At 45.2% G+C, this 24551-nt stretch overlaps 2 protein-coding genes across 2 annotated transcripts in view; one reads left to right on the top strand and one right to left on the bottom strand.

Annotated features, from left to right (window-relative positions):
- Positions 1-9285, bottom strand: part of ETFDH (electron transfer flavoprotein dehydrogenase) — a 29107-nt gene extending 19822 nt beyond the window's left edge. Inside the window, exons 1-4 of the mRNA XM_044300058.1 lie at positions 9147-9285; positions 5352-5492; positions 2239-2468; positions 64-145 (exon numbers count right to left, since the gene is read on the bottom strand). Of these exons, the coding sequence (XP_044155993.1) occupies positions 64-145; positions 2239-2468; positions 5352-5492; positions 9147-9177 (484 nt within the window). The 5' untranslated portion in view covers positions 9178-9285. The remainder of the gene's footprint in view (positions 1-63; positions 146-2238; positions 2469-5351; positions 5493-9146) is intronic.
- A 262-nt stretch (positions 9286-9547) lies between these two features.
- On the top strand, positions 9548-20313 carry C1H4orf46 (chromosome 1 C4orf46 homolog). Its single transcript, XM_044297877.1, has 2 exons — positions 9548-9691; positions 19829-20313. The coding sequence occupies exons 1-2, from the start codon at positions 9617-9619 to the stop codon at positions 19982-19984; spliced, it is 231 nt and encodes a 76-aa protein (XP_044153812.1). The 5' UTR covers positions 9548-9616; the 3' UTR covers positions 19985-20313.
- Positions 20314-24551: the final 4238 nt, after the last annotated feature.

The following is a 24551-nucleotide window of genomic DNA, read 5'->3' on the forward strand; positions in this document are numbered from 1 at the left end:
CATGAGAGCTGACAAAGCCTGTTGCTGCCTCACCTCACATGTGGCTTTACAGAGACAACTTACCTGGCAGCATAGGTACTGGTATTCTGTGTTTTTCTGTCAGGATTCCAAACTTATCTCCATTCACCTTTGTGTGCAGTGGGGCCTGTGAGAACACGTTTGTGTTCAATGTATTTTGTAAATCAAACACTGGAATATTAACCTCCCACCCATCATGAACCTCAAACACCTGCCCAGCCACAGTAGTAAACTAAAGCCAAAATACATTAAAACAGGGTAAAACACGATGATCATTAAAAGGGTTCTTCAACTGATGAGCTGTCTGGAGGATAGGTCATCAGTATCTGATTGTGGGGGTCCCGCACCCAGGACCACCACCGATCAGCTGTTTGAGAAGGCAGTGGAGCTCCTGTGTGCGCCGCGGCCTTCTCCCTGCTCACCAAGCACAGCGCTGTATATCATGTAGCGGCTGTGCTTGGTATCGAGCTTAGCCCCATTCACTTCCTAGGGGACAGAAAAGCTGAGAGAAGGTCAAGGCGCTCACAGGAGCACTGGTGCCTCCACACGGCTAGGTCATCCGTATGAAAATCTCAATAATTATTAAAGGGATTTTCTATATTAGGCTTCTGAGCCGCCGCACTATTCTTGCCAACATAATGACAAAGCAGATCGGCTTGGCTTTAGAATAGAAACCATAACGCAGATGTGGACAGAGCCCAACTGAAGACTTGCTCTCAATCTGTCATGGCTATCTCTGCTCAAAGTGAACCTGTTGAAGAGTTCTGTGATAAGTAGAGAGCAAATCGTGACAGGACTCCTATGAGATACAGTGAGAGTCCTGATTACCACGCCTACACGCAGTGATTGACAGCTTTCGCTGTATCAGTGTGTACACAGAAGCTTGTCAATCACCCAGAGTGGGTCCTGTCAGAATGAATTCTGCTTATGATGCAGAAATCCTGCTCCAAATCATATACACCTACATATCACAGAGATCCGCTTCTATCCTGCTCTTACAGGACAACAGAAATCACCTGATAACCCCTTCCCGATGCAGCGGTTTTCCGTTTTTCCACTCCCTGCATTCTCAGACTCATCATTTATTTTCCGTTCACACAGCTGTATGGGGGCTTGTCTTTTGCGGGACAAGTTGTACTTTCTAAGGTCACCATTTTATATTGCATATGATGTAGTGGAAGGCTGGAAAATAAAACAATTCCACCACCGTTTTATGGGTTTTGTTTTTAATGCAAACTGATCCGATTACCGCAATACCACATTTATACTGTTTTTCTTGTCTTTTAATACTGAAAAAAAAATAATAATAATCTAAACCCTTTAGAGCAAGCCTTTTTGATCACTTTTTATTTAATTTTTTTAGGGAGATGAAGTGGTGAATAGGCCAGTTACGGCATAAACACATTTATACCTGTCATAGTACAGGCGTTTCGGGACTCAGCGGTGCAAATGATTTTTATTTTTTGTTTATTTTTATTATGGAGAAAGGGGATGATTTTTATATATTTATTTAAAAACATGTTTTTTTATACATATTTTAAGTTCTCTAGGGGACTTTAAACAAGCGATTGTTAGATTGTTTGTCCTTTAAACTGCAATGAATTACCATTGCAGCCTAGGGATTTGCAGTATTTTCCTATGGAGCGTTGCCACCTGCAGGCCTCCATAGGAACTATGGCTGTTGTAGCCCCGGATCCTGCAGAGCGACTGAGGCTACTACAAGGAACAAACGGCTCCCTGATCGCAGGAGAGCCATTCGGGGCGCGGGAGTCCACTGCTCTGGGAAAAGCCATTTCAGATGCTGTAGTCACAAATTACCATGGTATCTGAGGCATTTTTACCAATCGCAGACATAAGCCCCGGGTGTCTGCTGCGTGAAGCTGCGGTTCTCACACGGCTCTGGAGCAGGCGCCATCTTTAAAGACCCTACATCTGCTCTACATGTACAGCGGATGTCGGAGGGAGTTAGGCATGTAACTAATTATCACACAATAAAATGCATGTGCAGCAATTGACAATTTTTTTACTGGGAAAAACATTATTCAGATTGTGGGAGGCAATGTGCATTGTATGTCCTGTGTACGTTTAGTTTAAATGGGTTGGGTAAGCCAATGGCAGACAGTGACGAGGCCTCCCTAGCGTCACCCACAATGCTTCATGCCACTGGACACAGTTTATAATATCTAGTGAATGGCTCACAATTAATATACAAGTACATACCCCTCTTTCCTTCCAGTCAGGGAACAGTTCCTCCAAGGCTCTTGGCTCCAGACAGGCCCCAGAGAGGATGTGAGCCCCGATCTGAGATGATTTTTCCACCAAGCAAACACGCAGCTCCTTACCACTCTCAGCCGCAAGCTGCTTTAACCGTATGGCTGCAGAGAGACCTGCAGGTCCACCTCCAACTACCACCACATCAGCTTCCTCTGCAAACCTCTCCATACTGACACCTAACAAGGCACAAACAAAGCCATTACAATGGACTTTGGAACACTTCGGTCGAAAGAGGCATTTTTTTAAAACTTATTTATAGAAAACATTTTTTTGTAGTATTTTTGTAAAAATGTAATACAAAATAAACTGTCCTTCTGTAGCAGTCAGCGCAAATGATAAAACCCCCTACAAAAGGTAGCTAATCCATTGTTTATTGCTGCTGTAAAAGGAAGATGGTATCTGTAGGGTAATCCTCATTATACTAGTATTAGTAGAATAAGGATAACAGTTCTAGTCTATTTTTGATATGCCTAGATAAGGATGCTCACAGCAGAGCATCGCATTGATTTGTCCAATGTGTCATGCTTTAATTGAGTGACAACCCCACTTTTTAGTCACAGGGATTGTCTGGAAGAGTTAAAAAGCATCTATCAGCATGATCGACCCTATTAAACCAGGCATACAGCCTGGTAGGGTTAATCATGCTAATACCCTTATTATGACTCTCCTTGACCTCATTACTGAGAAAACTGCATTTGTATTTATTTGCGAGTAACCTAACTGGAGCACAGAATGGCCGGCAAGAGCACTTGGAGCACCAGTTGGTTACACCCCTTCCCCAGGATTGACAGGGCTAGTCTTCTCGTGCCTGCTGCTCTCCTAGCACTGAGAGCTGTGTTCTCCTGCCTGCACTGTATCTTTTGGTTACAGCTCTTGCTCCGTGTTTCTCCTGCTGTGCTCCAAGCAGTGCAGATTAAAACTCGGCAAAAGCCAAGAGGTGTCATCTTGTGCCTGCGCTGTATCTTCTGGTCTCGGGAGACACAGCGCAGGCACAAGATGACAGGTCTTGGCACTTGCTCAGTTTGAATCTATGCTACTTGGAGCGCAGAAGGAAAAACACTCAGCAAGCGTATGATGCCGACAAATGTAATAAATATTAACTAGAACTACACAGAAACCTCCTTGCACATTGTGGGCCTGACGCATGCAATACCCAAACAGAATTTTTCATTCAGTATTATGGACTGCTTCATTTTCAAATGCCTGGATGCAGAGTAGATCCCCTGCTGACAACCATCGATCAGGTCGCTGCAGGGTTACCTTAGGGATGTCTAACACTGGGTTCACACCTGAGCGTTTTACAGCGCGTTCAAACGCGCTGTAAAACGCTCAACACATGAAAACCAATGCTTCCCTATGGCCCTGGTTCAAACTTGAGCGTTTTACAGCGCGTTTGAACGCGCTGAAAAACGCCCTACGCTCTAAAAAGTTCTTGAGCTTCTTTGGGGCGTTTTGTTGCGCGTTCCCGTACATAGACTTTCGGGAACGCGCGACAATGGGCATTCGCTTGTCTCTGAATGTGCGATTGTAAACGCCGGTACAATCGCGCATACAGAGCGCTCCTTTCAGAACGCTCAGGTGTGAACCCAGCGTAAGGGTAAAACACCGCCATGAATTGGGGCATCTGTTTCATGCCCTTGCTAAGATATCTAGCCCCCAAACTTCAACCATAAGTAAGGGCTCATGCACACGTACGTATTATTTTTCCATTTCCGTTCTGGTTTTTTACAGGTCCATATGTAGAACCATTCACTTCAATGGGTCCGCAAAAAAAAGAAAATAAAAAATTACGGAAACGACGCCGTGTGCATTCCATTTCCGCATGTCCGTTCCACAAAAGAAAAGAACATGTCCTATTGTTGTCCGTTTTGCGGACAAGGACAGGCATTGCGACAATGGATCCGCAAAAACCATGCGGTCGTGTGCATAAGCCTAACACCAGCGAGTATTCTGCGTGAGTGCAATGTGTGATGCTAATGCATTGCGCCCGCACAGAATCCGGACCTATTCATTTCAATGGGGCTGTGTAAATGTGCGTTAGTTTTCACGCATCACTTGTGCGTTGTGTGAAAATCGCAGCATGTTCTATAGTCTGCAATTTTCACGCAAAGCTGGCCCCATAGAAGTGAATGTGGCTGCGTGAAAAACACATCGCATCTGCAAGCAAGTGCGGATGCGATGCGTTTTTCACTGATGTTTGCTAAGAGATGTTGTTTGTAAACCTTCAGTTTTTTATCACCCGCGTGCAAAACGCATCAAAACGTATTGCACCCCCGCGATAAAAACTGAACAACTGAATGTGATCGCAGGCAAAACTGAATGACTTTGCCTGCGAAATCGTGCATTTTTCACTGAACGCATTTTGCAACGCATCTGGACACGCTCGTCTGCAAGGGGCCTATAAGGAGAACACAGTATTGGCACAGGTAGACTCTATTAGCTTAAATGGCCCCTATCTCGATCAGTGTGACTACTGGTGAATTCAAACGGGGGCTCAGAACCCTATTCTCTTGATTATGGAGGGGCCCAGTATTAAAGGGGTTGTCTCATAACAGACAATGGGGGCATATCGCTAGAATGTGCCCCCATTGTCTTATAGGTGCGGGTCCCACCGCTGGGATCCGCACCTATATCGAGAACAGAGCCCCGAAAGTGAAGGAGGGAGCACTGCGATTACGCAGCCCCCCATCATTAATTTTCTATGGGGTCGGCTATTTCCGTCAAGCCCATAGAAGTGAATGGGAGCGGTGGCCGGTCATGAGCGTTGCACTCCCATTCACTTCTATGGGGAATCGGCTTGGTGGTGGCCGGACCGGAGTCCTCCAGCCACCACCTTGCGGGTCTCCGTTCTCTATATAGGTGTGGGTCCCAGCGGTTCTCCTAGTGATGTGCCCCCATTGTCTATGATGAGACAACCCATTTAACTATTCTATGGATAGGTGACAGATGTGGCTGCTGGGCCAGCACTTTCATGGGGTTAAATGGTAAAGAACAATGAACATTACTTTGCTGAATGATCTAGAAACATGTTCCATCTGCGGGATTTCAAAATCAAATACCTTCCCATCTGTTGTCCTTGTCACGGGGGTGGATGGTATAATGCGTGGTGATTCGTGGCACAGTCGCTGATGCCCATCTCTTGATGCAGAAGGTTGGCACAGACTTCTTCAGTGGTTTCAGGTAAGGTAAGCAATGGTGCGCTGCACGGACACAAGTTGTCTATTATTAATAATGCAGAAAGGAGCCATTCTGTCACTGTTCTGTGAGATGCATAACACCATCAAGTCCAGATTTGTATCCTGGTATCGGTGCACTGCTTGGCGTAATAGAGCTAGCCAGGCCGTGTCCTGACACTAATGACCGAACCGCACGGAGCAGAACTGATGTCTCTGCCTGAGAAGAAGGGTATGGTGCTGAATGCTGGTCTTGTCTGAATAATATTAACCTCTTAAAGGAAACCTGTCACCATGATTTTGCGCATAGAGCTGGGGACATGGGCTGCTAGATGGCCACTAGCACATCTGCAGTACCCAGGTCCCATAGCTCTCTGCGCTTTTATTGTGTTAAAAAAAACGTTTTGATTGATATGCAAATTACCTGATATGAGTCCTGTAGCCGGAGATGAGTCAAGCGGAAAGGAGCCCAGCACCGCCCCGCGTCCTCCGAATCTCCTCCTTGCTGGCTGACGTCACAGAGCTGGAGCGCCGAAATCTCGCGATGCGCGAGCTAGCACATGCGCAGTGTCGGCATCATGTTCATTCCCTGTACTGGCATCAGCACAGGGAACGAACTATGCATGCGCTAGCTCGCGCATCGCGAGATTTCGACGCTCCAGCTCTGTGACGTCATCCGGCAAGGAGGAGATTCGGAGGACGCGGGGCAGTGCTGGGCTCCTTTCCGCTTGACTCATCTCCGGCTACAGGACACATATCAGGTCATTTGCATATCAATCAAAACGTTTTTTTTAACACAATAAAAGCGCAGAGAGATATGGGACCTGGGTACTGCAGATGTGCTAGTGGCCATCTAGCAGCCCATGTCCCCAGCTCTATGCGCAAAATCATGGTGACAGGTTTCCTTTAAGAGCCATGCTAATTTATCTTCTGCATTGTAATTTTTTTTCTTACCACCTTCTAAGAGCCATACCTTTTTAAGTTTTCTGTTCACATAGTCATATTTTTTGTGGGACAATTTATATGCTTATACTAAAGGTCACCATTTAATTTACCATAGCTGAGAAAATACCACATGATGATCATATTCTGAGGCTCTGTACAATTACAGCAATGCCAAACGTACATTGTTTTTATTATGTCTTACTGCATTAAAAAAATAAAAACTTTTGCAAAGTTTGGAACTGAACCCGAGTTCGGGAAATGTTTTTTTTTTTTTTTTATTAATTTATGAAGTTAATACCCAAAGTGTCGCGAGACTTCGTGGTAACTTCGGCTTCCGCTCCGTACAGTATTCGAACAAAGTTTTATGCAAATCGACTTCGGATGTTTCATCCGAAGTTGATTCACTGATCCCTAATCACCATATTTTTTTTTTTATATTTCTGTCTACAGAGGGCTTGTTTTTTGCAGGTTTTTATTGATACCATTATAGCGTGCGTACAACTATTTGATCACTTTTTATTCAATTCTTTTTTTTAGAGAGGGGGCAAGGTGACATAAAAATGTTGAATCATGCATTTTTATATTACAGCATTCACAATGCACGATTTTTAGCCCCCTTTGGGGACTTGAAGATGTGATCCTCTGATCACTTATACCATAGACTATGGGATTTTTACTGGTTGCCTGTCAAGTTGTGCTGTAGGCATGTCTTAAAGGGTTTGTCCTGTTTCTGATATTGGTAATCTATTATCAGGATAGGTCATCAATATCAGATTGGAAGGGGTCCAACTCCTGACAGTCAGCTGTTGGAAGAGACCACAGCACTGTGTTCTCTTCTCTGTTTACCTGCAGGCCATCGACAGCTCCTCCGTCCCATTCAATCGAAGGTGCAATTGTTACTATACCGCTTGCTGATGCGATGTCAACGCGAGCAGGTAAACAGTGATGAGAACACAGTGCCCGCAGGAGCACCATGGTCTCCTCAAACAGCGGATCAGAAGGGGGGGCTGGCTGTCTGCCTCCTGCCGATCTGACATTGATGACCTATCCTGGGGTTAGGTCATGAACATCAGAACACGGACACCCCTCTTGGGCAGCTTATTATAATCAAGGCCCCACGCTGTCATAGCAATTGATTGGAGTCCTGCGATTTTGCCACATGATTTGGTGTTAAAGAGGCAAAAAAATTATAAAAAATAAAACTAAAAAATACATTGATCCCGCACCAATGTCATACGGGGTCTCTGCTGGTCTCATGCTAACACACAGGAAATGGAAAGAAATGGTCTCTCTACCGATCAGTGACCACATTGGTGACCCACCTCCGCAGGGATTACCTGCCATTTCCTGTGTATTCAGATGGGACCAAGAAGCAGGACTGGCCAGGAGAGTAATGCTTTTATTTTTTTAACCCATTTTGACCTTTTTCTAAACAATTTTATCCCATTGGACAACCCTTTTAATATGTTCAATAAGCAAAGCCAAGACAATATGAAGCCAAGCAAGGTCAGCCTTATGACATCCTATAAATGCCCAGTGTCCTGTATGTTATAAACTAAAGACATTTAAATGGGTTGTCCTGTAGTCCTGGGGATCAGCCTGCAATAAAGACTGGCTCATGGCTTACCTGGTATATCCAATGCCGCCGCTCTGTTGCACTGAAGAGGCCAGTGGTTGGCTGCAGCAGTCAAGTGTTGTCAATGTGACATGAGCGATGCAGCCTAGTGAACAAAGCATCGGAGACGGGTATGCCAGATAAATACTGAGCAGTTCTTTACTGCAGGCTGATCCAGTTTCCTCCTTTAAAAGGGGGTTTTCGAGAGTTTAAAGAGCTTTTAATAGTGATGACCTAGGAGCCCGGAGTGGGATCAGATATTGAGGATACTACATGCTTTATTGTCTTCGGTGCCCACTGCGGGGGCCGTGTAAGGACAGAAGATAACTGATCACAGTTGCAGCAGATCCCTCAGAGGTCGGTGTATCAAAGATTAGGGAAATGATTGCGTTATATACATAAACCACAGAACTACCGCACGGGCATGTTCACACAGAATGGAAACATACATAGCATTTTGAACCCCTGGCACAATCTGCACGTCTGGATGCACATTTCGTCTTGGAGTTGCAGCGGATTTCTCCCTATACAGTGCAACAGGTGAAATCCGCAGAAAGAGCTGACTGATTTAAGATTCGCGCTGCAAGTCAACTTCTCTACGTGTGCGGATGAGATCTGATATCTCGAGCATTGGGCGCAGAACATGCTGTAATTAGGGTGTAGGCCACACCGGTTTCTACTGATCTGCAGGTTATATAGCACAGTTGTGTAACTACTACTCCCATGATCTGTAAACTCGCAGATGAGGGGAGGACCAGTCAGAAAGAGAGAGGTGTGTGGCAGGAGAAATGCCACCCATGTAACAGGACTGGACACAGGGTCTGGGCTGCTGACCTTTCCCCTACATTCCCGGTGTGGCCGCTGGGGGCAGCACTGAGCGCGTATATTTACTATAGGACCGGGCAAGGACACACTGCATGGCTAGTCCGCTGACCCCGGGCACAGGTCACCAGTCAGGCCCGAGGGAGCTGGAGCGCACGAGTAGCCAGGGGCTCCGCAGTGTGGTACTACACATCCCGGCATGCCTTGGAAGACAGACCCGAATGACGAATGCTGGGAGTTGTAGTGTCACAACAGCTGCACGAGTACAAGTGCCAGCTGCTAGACAGACACCCGCTTACCTTGCACCGTGTACCTGCAGACAGATATCATGGTGACGGCGGAGTATAGGTTCACTATACTGGGGCTGCTGCTCCCAGCTCACTGACTGATCTGAACTGCGCACTACAGCGCTTCGGGAAAAAAAACATCGAGTGCGCCTGCGCGAACAGAGCTGTCAGGAAATGTAAAGCAGCCTTTACTAGTAGTCACAATCGAGATAAATCACAAGGTGTGATAAGTATATGCAGCGCCCTCTGCCGCCAGGACACTGAAATTACCACTAACAGCAAACTATCAATAACTGCCACAGAACTGTCAACTGTTCACGGTGGTATAATAAAGTTATTTCAGAAAAAAATATAAAAAAATACATAGAAAACGTTTCCTATTGGCCAAGAAACTCTAGCTCTGTGATTGGCTGCAGCGGATCGCTCTGCCCGCTCCGCGCCTGTTTTGAAGTCCGGTTGCCACGTTTAGGGGATTTTGGTCCATGGCTAAAGCGGTGCAGGGAGCGCGGGGTGACCCGCAGGAGCTGCTGGAGGAGGTGGAGCTGCAGATAGATGATGTAAGGATGGTGCCTGGTGGGCGGACATGTCTGTGCTGGGGTTTAGGGTTCACATCACTGTTAGGGTCCATTCACACGTTCGCATTCGTTCCGCAATTTGTGGACCCATTCACTTTCAATGGGGCTGGAACAGATGCAGATCCGCATCCGTTTTTTCGGGATCCGCAATTTCGTTCCTGAAAAAAATAGAACATGTCCTATTCTTGTCAGTGTCTGTGATGTGCGGTCCGCGGATCGAACATTGCAGGTGTCAGTGTTTTGCGGATCCGCAAAACACTTACGTACGTGTGAATGGACCCTAATTCTTCCCGTATCTTGCGGACCGTGGACTCATTCAAGTAAATTGGTTTGCAAACCAAAAAGGCGTGCACTAGTACCGTGCATTGCAGACCACTATGTGCAGTCCGCAGCATTGGCACAGGGCACGCACACTGGTGTGCATGAGCCCTTAGGCTGAGTTTGTTCTGATCTGTCAGAAGAGCAGAAAAAAAACGGATCCTGTGGCATCAGTTATGCACATTTGGCATGCATTTGAGCTATTTCTGTCTGAGATCCGTTTTTTTTAAGGTACTTTCACACTAGTCTTTTTCTTTTCCGGCGCTGAGTTCCGTCCTAGGGGCTCAATACTGGAAAAGAACTGATCAGGTTTATCCTAATGCATTCTGAATGGAGAGATCAGGATGCATCAGTTCAGTCCTTCTTACGCAGCATGCTGTATTTTTCTCTCCAGCCAAAAATATTGAACACTTGCCGGAATGCCGGATTATTTTCAATTGAAATGTATAAGTGCCGCATTGACGCACCTGGAGCCAAAACGTGACACCTGTCTGAAAGAGTTTATTTACAAATGCCTATCCAGGCAATAGAACCTGTCTTGACCCAGGTATAAATTAATACCAGCCATTAATATCATCCTTAATCTCACTGCGCACGGACTTAGACTGTGCCAAACACCGTCGCCCACTATACGCGACACTATACGCGTCAAGTGTTTGCGCAGGCACTTCGGGTGCAGCGCGTCATTGATGACGCGTATAGTGGGCAACGGTGTTTGGCGCAGTCTAAGTCCGTGCGCAGTGAGATTAAGGCTGAAGACTGATAATAAATGTATTATTATTTTTTTTTCTGATGATGCGTATAGTGGGCGACGGTGTCCGGCACTCCAATCAGATTGTAGGGGTGTGTCTAAGGACGCTATTGGTTGGCAGTGCTTTGTCCTTTGTAACTGATAGGATGGCTAACCTGTCAATTAGTTTACACACTATTTAAAGGGAACCTGTCACCAGGATTTTGTGTATAAGGCTGAGGACATGGGCTGCTAGATGGCCGCTAGCACATCCGCAATACCCAGTCCCCATAGCTCTGTGTGCTTTTATTGTGTCAAAAAACTGATTTGATACATATGCAAATTACCCTGAGATGAGTCCTGTATGTGAGATGAGTCAGGGACAGGACTCATCTCAGGTTAATTTGCATATGTATCAAATCGGGTTTTTTACACAATAAAAGCACACAGAGCTATGGGGACTGGGTATTGCGGATGTGCTAGCGGCCATCTAGCAGCCCATGTCCTCAGCTCTATACACAAAATCCCGATGACAAGTTCCCTTTAAACCTCCAGGTGGCCGGGGTCACTCATGGCTGGTATTAATTTATACCTGGGTCAAGACAGGTTCTATTGCCTGGATAGGCATTTGTAAATAAACTCTTTCAGACAAGTGTCACGTTTTGGCTCCAGATGCGTCCCGGGTGCATTGCGGCAAACTCGCGCGGGTAGGTACGCTATTGCAGTCAGATTTGGCTGTGATTGCGTTCCGTCGTTCAGTTTTTATCGCGCGGGTGCAATATGTTTTGCACGCGCGTGATAAAAAAACTGACTGTGGTACCCAGACCCGAACTTCTTCACTGAAGTTCAGGTTTGGGTTCAAGGTTGTGTAGATGTAATTATTTCCCCTTATAACATGGTTATAAAGGAAAATAATAGCATTCATAATACAGAATGCTTAGTAAAATAGGGCTGGAGGGGTTAAAAAAAATAAAAAAAATAATTTATTTCACCTTAGTCCACTTGTTCTCGCAGCCCGGATTCTCTTTTGTCTTCATCTGTGAGGAAAAGGACCTGTGGTGACGACACTGCGCTCATCACATGGTCCATCACATGATCCATCACCATGGTAATGGACCATGTGATGAGCTCAGTGACATCACCACAGGTGCTTTGACAGGTCCTACAGAAAGAACAGGAGACCGGAAGCTACGCGATCAATTGGAGGAGGTGAGTTAATTTTTTTTCTTTAACCCTCATTGGCACTGTGCCACCAATGTTTATTATACTGGGGTGTTGGGGGGCGCACTGCGCCACCAATGAAGATAACTGACCTGTTAATACAAATACAGGAGGCAGGTGCCAGAATCAAATAGCCAGCACCCGACCTCTATGACAAGGAGCTGCGATCCGTTGCAGTTAACCCCCCAGGTACCGCACCGGAGAACTATCATCTCCTGTGCCCCGCCGCTGTATTCAACTGCAGAGCTGCGGCGGCGGGTCTAGTCGCAAATGGCAACCAGACTAAAAAGTCTTGTCGCCATTTGTAAATTCTAAGTCGCATTGGCCATCTGGAGCCCTGGATTGGTTTTCACCTTCAGGTGAAGCTAAAGCCCCTTTGCACCCACGTGGAAAACTTGCTTGTGTGAAATGTATAAAGTGAACGCATAGCACCCGCACTGAATCCTTCATTTCAATGGGTCTGTGCTAGGGATCGACCGATTATCGGATTTACCGATATTATCGGCCGATATTAAGGATTTTGAACGTTATCGGCATTTATTTTGCCGATATTCCGATAACGTCCTGGGAACACAGATCGCGCTGCTCTCAGCGCTCTCCGTGTTCCCTCAGCAGCAGCACAGGGGAGAAGGAGCAGTGTCTCCTCCCCCTGTGCTGCTGCTGCCGCTCCAGCCAGTGTAAGGACAGGGGACAAGAGGAGGGGAGGAGCTATGGCCACTGCGCCACCAATGAAGCTTAATCTCACATTAATTCATATACAGGAGGCGGGAGCTGCAGGATCACATAGCCGGCTCCCGACCTCTATGAGCTGTAGCTGCGATCTGCGGTAGTTAACTCCTCAGGTGCCGCGGATCGCAGCTACAGCTCATAGAGGTCGGGAGCCGGCTATGTGATCCTGCAGCCAGCTCCCGCCTCCTGTATATGAATAAACTAGAGATTAAGCTTCATTGGTGGCGCAGTGCGCCCCCCAAGCCCCCCAGTATCAGACATTGGTGGCGCAGTGCGCCCCCCCTCCCCCCCCCCATATTAGGCATTGGTGGCGCAGTGCGCCTCCCCCCAAGCCCCCCAGTATTAAGCATTGGTGGCGCAGTGCGCCCCCCCCTCCCCCCCCCACCCCAGTTGCAGTGCGCCCCCCACAGGATTCCCTCTCCCCTGCTCCTCCGATCGGAGCCCCAGCAGTGTAATGCTGGGGCTCCGATCGGTTACCATGGCAGCCAGGACGCTATTGAAGCCCTGGCTGTCATGATAAGCTCCATGCTGCTGTGTGCACAAAGCACAGAGCAGCAGGGACAGTGTGAGCTCCTATTCACCCTGATAGAGCTCTATCAGGGTGAATAGGACAAGGGTTCTAGTCCCTAAGGGGGCTAAAAGTTAGTTAAAAAAAAATAATAATAATAAAAATAAAAACACCAAAATATTAAATATAAATGAAAAAGAAAGATTTACAAAAAAAAAAATACACATTAACAATAAACATTAATTTTCAGCAGATTTGTGGGAATTTAATTTTTTTTTTCAAAAATGAAAATTCCCAGAATATCGGTAAAAATTATCGGCTATCGGCCTGAAAGTTCACAAATTATCGGTATCGGTATCGGCCCTAAAAAATCAATATCGGTCGATCCCTAGTCTGTGCACATGAGGATTGTTTTTCTCGCATCAGTTCTGCGTTGCGTGAGAATTGCAGCATGTTCTATATTCTGCATTTTCCAGGCAGCTCTGGGCCCATGGAAGTGAATGGGGCTTCAGTGAAAAACGCATTGCATCTGGATGAAATGCGTTTTTCGCTGATGGTTGCGAGAAGATGTTTGTAAGGGCTCTTTCACACTTGCATTGTTCTGTTCCGGCATAGAGTTCCGTCGTCGGGGCTCTATGCCGGAAGAATCCTGATCAGGATTATCCCCATGCATCCTGAATGGAGAGAAATCCGTTCAGGATGTCTTCAGTTCCGGACCGGAACGTTTTTGGGCCGGAGAAAATACCGCAGCATGCTGCGCTTTTTGCTCCGGCCAAAAATCCTGAACACTTGCCACAAGACCGCATCCGGAATTGATGCCCATTGAAAGGCATTAATCCGGATCCGGCCTTAAGCTAAGCGTTGTTTCGGCGCATTACCGGATTTCACGTTTAGCTTTTTCTGAATGGTTACCATGGCTGCCAGGACGCTAAAGTCCTGTTTGCCATGGTAAAGTGTAGTGGGGAGCAGTATACTTAACGTCCGTGCAGCTCCCGGGGCGCTTCAGAGTGACGTCAGGGCGCCCCACGCGCATGGATGACGTGATCGCATGGACATGTCATCCATGCGCATGGGGCGCTCTGACGTCATTCTGGAGCGCCCCGGGAGCCGCGCGGACTGTAAGTATACTGCTCCCCCGCTCCCCACTACTACTACTATGGCAAAATGCGTTCAGTGTTACTGGCTGCCATAGTAACACTGAACGCATTTTGAAGACTGATCCGTCTTCAAATGCTTTCAGTTCACTTGCGTTTTTCCGTATCCGGCGTGTAATTCCGGAAAATGGAGTACACGCCGGATCCGGACAACGCAAGTGTGAAAGAGCCCTAAATCTTCAGTTTATTTTCATGCATGTGAAAATAGTATCAAAACTAATTGCACCCGCACGGAAAAAACTAAAACACAACGCAATTGCAGACAAAACTAACTGAACTTGCTTGCGAAATGGTGCGAGTTTTACTGAACACATTCTGACACAAACCGTAACGCTCGTGTGAAAGGGACCTAAACGGACTGATATATCAGGCAATTATCTAGAATGAAACAGTTGTTCCTGATAATTGCTTGATCGTCAGTGTACCTGAGGGCCGTATTTACATGAAGCAATCACCTCCGCTGTTGTGGGGACAAGCGATCGCTACAGACATTGTGTTCCTGTTTAGATGAACAAGCATCTGCTTATTCGCTGGGGGGTCGCCAGCACCTTTTACACAGGCCAAATATCGGGAAAGAGCGTTTATGCAAAGTGCTCTAGCCAAGATGTATTGACTGTATTGGCAACAGCTAGGGATGAGCGAATCGACTTTGCATGAAACATCCAAAGTCGATTGGCATAAAACGTCGTTAGAATACTGTACGGAGCGGCTCTGATGACCCGAAGTTATTACTTCTTGAAGTCTCGCAGTACTTCGGGTAGTAACTTCAGAAATTAATTTGTACTATAAAAAACCTTTTACCGAACTCTGGTTTGGTTCCAAGGTACCTAGGTCCATTCCGCAATGGTGTCCATTTGCCGGCGCATGCGCACTAGATGAAGCGGTGCCATGCCCACAATGGGCATTGCAGTGTGCATGCCCCGGTCCGGCGAAGCAGTGCGCAGGCGCGAGATCTCGGCCAGACCTAGTGATGACGCAAGGGAATAGAACGGCGGGCAAAGGAAGAGACTGGGGAGGAGTTATGCTGAAAGAAGGCAGAGCAGCCTGGGCTCCTACACACTGAGCGCCACCCCTTGGCACTTGCAAGTGCGCATTTGTATATGAATTAAACGTTGTTTTTCCTGCTTCTGCAAGTGTAAAGGAAATAACAAAGGTACCATAACATTCATGTATAGGTGTGCTACAGAGCTATGTAAGTGCTGTATATGGTCAAAAAGACTCCCTTTAACTAATCCTCCTATTACTTTCTATTGATTATTTGGCAGGACTGCAACTGAAAGTGTGGAATCAGTTTTTTTGTTTTTTTCTCCTGCATGGAGATGTGCAGACATCTGCTCCTTCTCATCCAGCAAGAAATACAAAATAACCAGAACAGATGCTCTTTTGGCACGTTTTTCCATAAAAGTCTGTGTATCTTAAAGCGATCACTTTGATGTGAGAGCCCTGACAATGAAGATGAAAGGACTGAGCCAGATAGCTGTGTCATCCTTATTATGGCTCGGCCAATAGCGTAATAACTAACAGAAGTCGTCAGTATATATCCCAGAAATTATACCAGGATCGGTGAGGGAACTGCTAGACATAAGGTTTGGGAACCCCATTAACTCTTAAAGGAGTTGTTTCACTTCAGTAAGTGGCATTTATCATGTAGAGAAAGTTAATACAAGCCACTTACTAATGTATTGTGATTGTCCATAGTGCTTCTGCTGCTGGCTGGATTCATTTTTCTATCACATTATACACTGCTAGTTTCCACGGTTACAGACCACCCTGCAATCCATCAGTGGTGGTCGTGCTTGCACACTACAGGAAAAAGCGTCAGCCTCTCTGGTGGCCGGGACCATGGAAGGCAGGGTGGATTTGATTTAAATCACCGGTCAGTAAGGCTTGATTTAAATCATAGTTTTCTACATAAAGACTAATTCTTGCTGATATAACTTATAATATGCAAGTAGATGAAGATTTTTAGAATAACAACTTTTCATATTAGTTTGATTAGGTTGATTCTTCATTCATAGGTTTGTAGAAGTTAGGATTAAAGGGAACCTGTCACCTGGATTTTGTGCATAGAGCTGAGGACATGGGTGGCTAGATGGCCGTTAGCACATCCGCAATACCCAGTCCCCATAGCTCTGTGTGCTTTTCTTGTGTTTTAAAAAACGATTTGATACATATGCAAATTAACCTGAGATGAGTCAGAGCTTGAAAATATGACGCTTCTCTGGTCACACAAGTAAGATATGACTCTTTTTTATGTTAATTTGCATATGTATCAAATCGTTGTTTTTTTTTACACAATAAAAGCACACAGAGCTATGGGGACTGGGTATTGCGCATGTGCTAGCAGCCATCTAGCAACCCATGTCCTTAGCTCTATACCCAAAATCCTGGTGACAGGTTCCCTTTAAAGGATAACTGTCACACTTAGACCTTAATATTAATTTTCATATATGTAGTTACTAATAACATGATATTCCAGAATCAGTTACTATTAGACTGACTTACCCCATATTTAATAAGATTCAGCCCTTAGCAACCAGTCTGCATAAAACTGCAATTTCACTATTCAGTTAAGATGGCCGCCACTGCCCTCACCCTGAGGCTTATCCCGCCTGCCCTCACTAGCCAGTAACAGCCCCCCAAAAGTGTCAGTAACCAGAGCCCTCCCCCTAAAGGGTTAATCTCCTGCAGCACAAAGGGGTCCTCTTCCCACATGTTGCTTTCATTTATACACTGAGCAGACGGCAGATCTCCCTTCCCTGGTCTGCGTTGCTTCAACTCTACTTCTCCAGCTCTGCTGAGTGAGGGAGCGTCTGCCAAGCGCAAGGACAGGGAGAAGTGCACACAGCCCAGGCACTGTTAGCAGCTGCTGGGGAGGACCTGGCTTTAATCATTTACTTACAGTCCCTGGCTGTCAGTAATGTGACCTTGCACGCAGCCTGCTTCTGCATCCTCCGTCCTTCAACACATAGACGGACCATGCCTAGCAACCCTATATTAAGCACAGGTAAAAGTAGGCAGTACAGGGAACAAAACTGTGGAATTAAGGGGTAATTGAATACACAGTGAAAAGTTGAAATAGGGCCACCAAGGAGATATTAATCACCACAATCCAATACTCCAAAAAAAAAAAAAAAGATGACAGTTATACTTTAAGGACTTTTTTTTCAACTCTGTTCATGTTATAACATTTTTGCTGTGAAGAAGAGGCATGTGATCTCTGCTGAGTCAAATTCAGTTTTGAGAACTGCAAAAGTAAACCAAGCATCTGTGACAATATCTTAAGCTGTAAGCTATCCAGGCATGCTGGGAGTTGTAGTTTTGCAACAGCTGGAGGGCCGCAGTTTGGACATGCCTGTTGTAGGCAGAGAAACTGCCCAATAATCTTACAAAAACCACTGGAAGAGCATGACATTGTGAATGGATTAATGACATTTATTTACCCCAAAAATGTAACATATACAGCCTTATTCTACATAATTAGAAAACTAATCTTTATTTCATGATGGAATAACCTTTGGATGGTGATATATTTTCCTCAAAAAGCATTTTATATAAAAAATAAAACAAAATCAGATTTAAATAAAAAAAAAAATATTTTTTTTTTTTTAAATCATTGATTTTTATCCACCCTGATGGAAGGGCATATAGGTTAGTGCTTTTCCATATAGTGTGCATAAAATCACAATACATTAGTAAGTGGCTTGTATTAACTTCCTCTACATGATAAATGCCACTTACTGAAGTGAGACATCCCTTTAATGCGGTATTCCAGTAAGGCCTCATGCACACGACCGTATGTATTTTGCGGTCTGCAAAAAATGATTTGGGTTATTTGGATGTTAGGCTACTTTCACACTAGCGTTTTCTATTTTCCGGTATTGAGATCTGTCATAGGGTCTCAATACTGGAAAAAATGCTTTCATTTTGTCCCTATTCATTGCCAATGGGGACAAAACGTAACTAAACAGAGCGCTCCAAAATGCATTCAGTTCCGTTTAGTTGCGTTCCCATACCGGGGAGCAAACCGGAGCAAGACTGATCCATCATGACCCACAATGCAAGTCAATGGGGACGGATCTGTTTTCTCTGACACAATAGAAAACGGATCCGTCCTCCATTGACTTTCAATGAAGTTCATGACTGATCCGTCTTGGCAATGTTAAAGATAATACAACCGGATCTGTTCATAATAGATGCAGATGGTTGTATTATCAGTAACAGAAGTGTTTTTGCTGATTCTACATGTCGTAGTTTTATTCAGGCCGCCTCTTGGCATGTTTGCTGTGCTGCCTCCAGAACTCCGGCCCACCCCAATTATAGTCAATGGGGCCGAGCGGACCTCCGGCGGCACGCGTGCGCTAGCCTTAGACTGCTTTCACACTAGGGCTGCAGCTATCAATTATTTTTGTAATCAAGTATTCTACAGATTATTCCAGCAATTAATCCAGTACTTTAATAAGAAAAAACTAATTAAAAGAATGTTTTCCTTTATAAAAACTCATCACCCTCCCATCCCCTTGCCATCATCAGACCCAGGTTCCATCAGTACTGGGCGCCATCGGTTCCCTCCATGCCATCAGTCCTCACAGCACCATCAGGCTCCCCCATGCCATCCATCATCTCCCCCCTCCTAGCTATCGGGCCCCCAGCGCCAGTAAAATAAAGTACTAACCTTTCCTGTAGGGGCACCACCAACACTCTGTAGTTGCATTGTTGTCTTCACGCTCTGCACTGTATCCTGATGTCACACAGTGTCAGGTCATAGGAAGCGCAGTATGTTCTGACGATGTATCGGGATACAGTGCGGTGCCAGCCAGCGGGACACCACAGAGCGTGAGTAATAGCAAGCGCTTCACTCATGCTCTGTGGTCACATGGCACAAACGAATCCTCGATGCAAAAAATTTGTATCGAGGATTTCTTTGTGTCGATTTAATCGAGTAATCGTTTAAGCCCTATTTCACACTAGCGTTTTTACTGGATCCGGCAGGGCTCAGCAAAAACACTTCTGTTACTGATAATACAACCGTCTGCATGCGTTATGAACGGATCCGGTTGTATTATCTTTAAAATAGCCAAGACTGATCCGTCATGAACACCATTGAAAGTCAATGGGGGACGGATCCGTTTTCTATTGTCACAGAAAACTGATTCGTCCCCATTGACTTGCATAGTGGGTCATGACAAATCCGTCTTGCTCCGCATCCCATGATAAGAAGAAAACCGCAGCTTGCTGCGGTTTGCTCTCCAGTATGGGAACGCAACTAATGCATTTTAGTGCATTCCGTTCTGTTCAGTTACATTTTGTCCCCATTGATAATGAATGGGGACAAAACGCAAGCGTTTTTCTCCGGTATTGAGACCCTATGACGGAACTCTATCCCGGAAAATATTAACGCTAGTGTGACAGTACCCTTAGTGAGTTGAAATTACAGTTTGTGGTTTTTTTCTTTGCAGGCTGCCTTTTCACTGACAAAGCTTCTTGAAGCAACATCTGCTGTGTCATCTCAGGTTGAAGAACTAGCTACCAAGTGCAAAGAGAATGCCCGCTTTCTGAAAGCTTGGAGAGACCTTCTGAAGGAGGGATATCAGTCATTGCAACCCCATCCTTAATCTTCAAGTGAACTTGAAGAACCTTCAGTATTGCTTTAGCAAGCAAGGATCAGAAGTTCAGCCTCAGAAATAATGTATCTGATATGTTTTATGTCTGATTGGGACAATTTTGGAAATATTAAGCCATTTGGATGAGTGCTGGTTCTTCCTGAGCACGGTGCACTTTTCATTGCTGCAAAGTGTTTTTCTATACTGACTCTTCTGAAGCGATTACTTTTATGTTAAAGCTACTGTACCGAAAAGTTCTCTGCGGTTGAGCTTCTTGTTGACTAATTGTTCTACTGTGTGTAACAGTATTCACTACCGAGCTTTTGAAATAAATCATCTTTTTCTAAGGTTTTATTTATTTATTATAATTTTTTATGGAGAAATTGTGATTGCCTAGGACAGTGGTGGGCAAACTTTTTTGTCAACTGAGCCAAATATCGCCCAAACCACGACTGAAATTTCTTTTGACAGCGAAATTTTTAAAACCTAAAATATATAGGAAGGAAGCGCATGCTGAAGTGAATGGGTCCATGATGCGGGCTGCACACGGGTCCAGGATCCAGGATATGACTGCTACAGAGTGCTTCTGGCTGTGCCTCCGCAACGCAAAAAAGTAGTGCAAGCGCTGTTAAGCATCTGTGGATGACGCACTGTTAAGCATCTGTGGATGACGCTGTTATGTGGGGGGATCTGTGGATGGCGCTGTTATGGGGTGGATCTGTGGATGGCGCTGTTATGGGGTGGATCTGTGGATGGCGCTGTTATGGGGTGGATCTGTGGATGGCGCTGTTATGGGGTGGATCTGTGGATGGCGCTGTTATGGGGTGGATCTGTGGATGGCGCTGTTATGGGGTGGATCTGTGGATGGCGCTGTTATGGGGTGGATCTGTGGATGGCGCTGTTATGGGGTGGATCTGTGGATGGCTCTGTTATGGGGTGGATCTGTGGATGGCGCTGTTATGGGGTGGATCTGTGGATGGCGCTGTTATGGGCAGGGGATGTGTGCTATGACACATAGGGCCATGAGCGGGGCCAGCATAAGACACACATATAGCATCTTCTGCTGGTCCCCCTCATGGCCCTATGTCCTCTTGTGTGTCCTAAACTGTGCACATAACTGGCTTTCTGTGTAAAGTATTTTACTACTGTCTGAAACAATCTCTCCTATTGATAACAGGTCCGGCCTCTGTACTCGCTTTTTACTATGAATGCACTGCAGCGAGCGGGCCGGTGTTCTGCCACTTTTCTATACCCGGACAAAAGTCTATACCCGGAAGTGATGTAGCTGCACCGGAAGCCGCTCGCTGCAGTGCATTCATAGTGACAGTGAGTACAGAGGCTGGCCATATTATCAATAGGAGAGAGCTTGTTTCAGAGTTCAGACAGTAGTAAAAAAAACTTCACACACAAAGCCAGTTATGTGCCCCTTCATATATAATTTTCGGGTCCGCAAAATCGCATTTATCGATTATTCGTGATTCGATTATTGTGCACCAAAGAGCCGCATAGAAGTGTCTAAAGAGCCGCTGGTGGCTCGCGAGCCGCACTTTGCCGACCACTGGTCTAGGCCTCATAATAAAACACAATTAGGCCTTATTCACACAGTCAGTGTTTGGTCACTGATTTCCATTAGTGATTCCAAAGGTTTGGACACACCTTCTCATTCAAAGAGTTTTCTTTATTTTCATGACTATGAAAATTGTAGATTCACACTGAAGGCATCAAAACTATGAATTAACACATGTGGAATTATATACATAACAAAAAAGTGTGAAACAACTGAAAATATGTCATATTCTAGGTTCTTCAAAGTAAAGTGGGATTTCTTGCCTTATAAATGGGGTTGGGACCATCAGTTGCGTTGTGGAGAAGTCAGGTGGATACACAGCTGATAGTCCTACTGAATAGACTGTTAGAATTTGTATTATGGCAAGAAAAAAGCAGCTAAGTAAAGAAAAACGAGTGGCCATCATTACTTTAAGAAATGAAGGTCAGTCAGTCTAAAAAATTGGGAAAACTTTGAAAGTGTCCCCAAGTGCAGTCACAAAAACCATCAAGCGCTACAAAGAAACTGGCTCACATGCGGACCGCCCCAGGAAAGGAAGACCAAGAGTCACCTCTGCTGAGGAGGATAAGTTCATCCGAGTCACCAGCCTCAGAAATCGCAGGTTAACAGCAGCTCAGATTAGAGACCAGGTCAATGCCACACCGAGTTCTAGCAGCAGACACGTCTCTAGAACAACTGTTAAGAGGAGACTGTGTGAATTAGGCCTTCATGGTAGAATATCTGCTAGGAAACCACTGCTAAGGACAGGCACCAAGAAGAAGAGACTTGTTTGGGCTAAAGAACACAAGGAATGGACATTAGACCTGTGGAAATCTGCTTTGGTCTGATGAGTCCAAATTTGAGATGTTTGGTTCCAACCACCGTGTCTTTGTGCGACGCAGAAAAGGTGAACGGATGGACTCTACATGCCTGGTTCCCACCGTGAAGCATGGAGGAGGAGGTGTGATGGTGTGGGGGTGCTTTGCTGGTGACACTGTTGGGGATTTATTCAAAATTGAAGGCATACTGAACCAGCATGGCTACCACAGCATCTTGCAGCGGCATGCTATTCCATCCGGTTTGCGTTTAGTTGGACCATCATTTATTTTTCAACAGGACAATGACCCCAAACACACCTCCAGGCTGTGTAAGGGTTATTTGACCATGAAGGAGAGTGATGGGGTGCTGCGCCAGATGACCTGGCCTCCACAGTTACCGGACCTGAACCCAATCGAGATGGTTTGGGGTGAGCTGGACCGCAGAGTGAAGGCAAAAGGGCCAACAAGTGCTAAGCATCTCTGGGAACTCCTTCAAGACTGTTGGAAGACCATTTCAGGTGACTACCTCTTGAAGCTCATCAAGAGAATGCCAAGAGTGTGCAAAGCAGTAATCAAAGCAAAAGGTGGCTACTTTGAAGAACCTAGAATATAACATATTTTCAGTTGTTTCACATTTTTTTATGTATATAATTCCACATGTGTTAATTCTTAGTTTTGATGCCTTCAGTGTGAATCTACAATTTTCATAGTCATGAAAATAAAGAAAACTCTTTGAATGAGAAGGTGTGTCCAAAGTTCTGTACTGTGTCTGTACTGTACGTGTATGAGTGCCTGTTTGTGCAGGACAATGGCATCATTTTATATTGCATACAATCTAGTGGGAAGCTGGAAAAAAATTACAAATGGGGTGAAATTGGAAAAACGCAATTCCACAGTAGTTTTATGGCTTTTGTTTTTGTGGCCCAAGCAGGGATGATCGATAGGGCTCATTGATACTCTTAAGGCTCATGCACATGAACGTATTTTCTTTCCGCTTCCGTTCCGTGTTTTTTTTTTTTTTTTTGCGGACCGTATGCGGAACCATTCACTTCAATGGGGCTGTAGAAAATACTGAAGTTACTCTGTGTGCATTCCGTTTGTCCTCATGGCCGTTCCACAAAAAAGTTGTGCATGTCCTATTATTGTCCGCAAATCACGGTCCGAGGCCCCATTAAAGTCTATGGGTCCGCAAAAAATATGGTACACATCCGTATTTTGCGGAACCTTACTGTAGAAATGCTGTGCCCAGCCCATATTGCTCATGTGTTTGGTGATTAATAAGTTACTGTTTTAGTTTCCAATCCGCAAAAAAATGGATCAAATGCGGAAACCATATGGATATGTTTTGTGGAATAACAGAACGGAAGAGGACTTAAATCAGAGGGAAAAAAAAACTCAGATACGGACAAACGGGTCAGTGAAAAACGGACCGCAAAACACGGTCGTGTGCATGAGCCCTTAGGAAGAGAAGGTCAGTCCATCTGGTTCGATCCCATAGAAGAACTACTGATGCATAAATTGCTGATACAGCTATGGCTATGATAGAATGGTGTCGGCATACACGGTGCATCAAAGCTGGATGTTTATGGGACGATGTAGCTGCAGATCAGTCAGAGGGCCAATGCTGAACACTGCTAAAAGCGCCTACCTTGGAGTAATGGAAGATGAAGGTGTCTGACAAATTATGCTCTATTTGACATCATTGGGATGGCCGGTTGTATGTTTCTCACACACTCTATAGCTTTTATCCTCTAGAACTTCAATAGGCTTCAGTCTTGCAGCCATAACACCGTTGCTAAAATGCAGCCTCCTTGTTTGTTTTTGTTATTATTATTTTTTTTTTTATAAAAGAAAGCACAGTGTGTATAATGTAGTTTGAAAATCTGGTGGCCATTTTAGGTGAATGTGGAGGGAATTAAAAATGGGGGAACCATGAGAGAAGGACTAAAAAGATATCACCGGCTACTTTAGCTATACATTCCCCCACTTTTTCTGGAGAAGGAGGTCACTTTAATCTCTCTATCCATATCAATATATAACTGCTCAAAAATAAACTACCAATAAGGGTCCGTTCACACGGCATTTTCAATGGGAGGCAGAACTTTTTTTCCAGGCTGAAAAAAGCAGCATGCTACCTCTTGATGTACAATCCACACTGATTCTTTCATTGAAATGAATGGGAAGCTGAAAAAACATGCCAAAAGTAAAACATTTC

This window comes from Bufo gargarizans, chromosome 1 (assembly GCF_014858855.1).
Source record: "Bufo gargarizans isolate SCDJY-AF-19 chromosome 1, ASM1485885v1, whole genome shotgun sequence".
In the NCBI taxonomy this organism is placed as follows: Eukaryota; Metazoa; Chordata; class Amphibia; order Anura; family Bufonidae; genus Bufo; species Bufo gargarizans.

Excerpts from the sequence above, each read along its gene's own strand:
- C1H4orf46 (XM_044297877.1), top strand. The coding sequence starts at position 9,617 with ATGGCTAAAGCGGTGCAGGGAGCGCGGGGTGACCCGCAGGAGCTGCTG. Across the intron at positions 9,692-19,828 it reads TGGAGCTGCAGATAGATGAT|GCTGCCTTTTCACTGACAAA; the intron begins GTAAGGATGGTG and ends TTTTCTTTGCAG.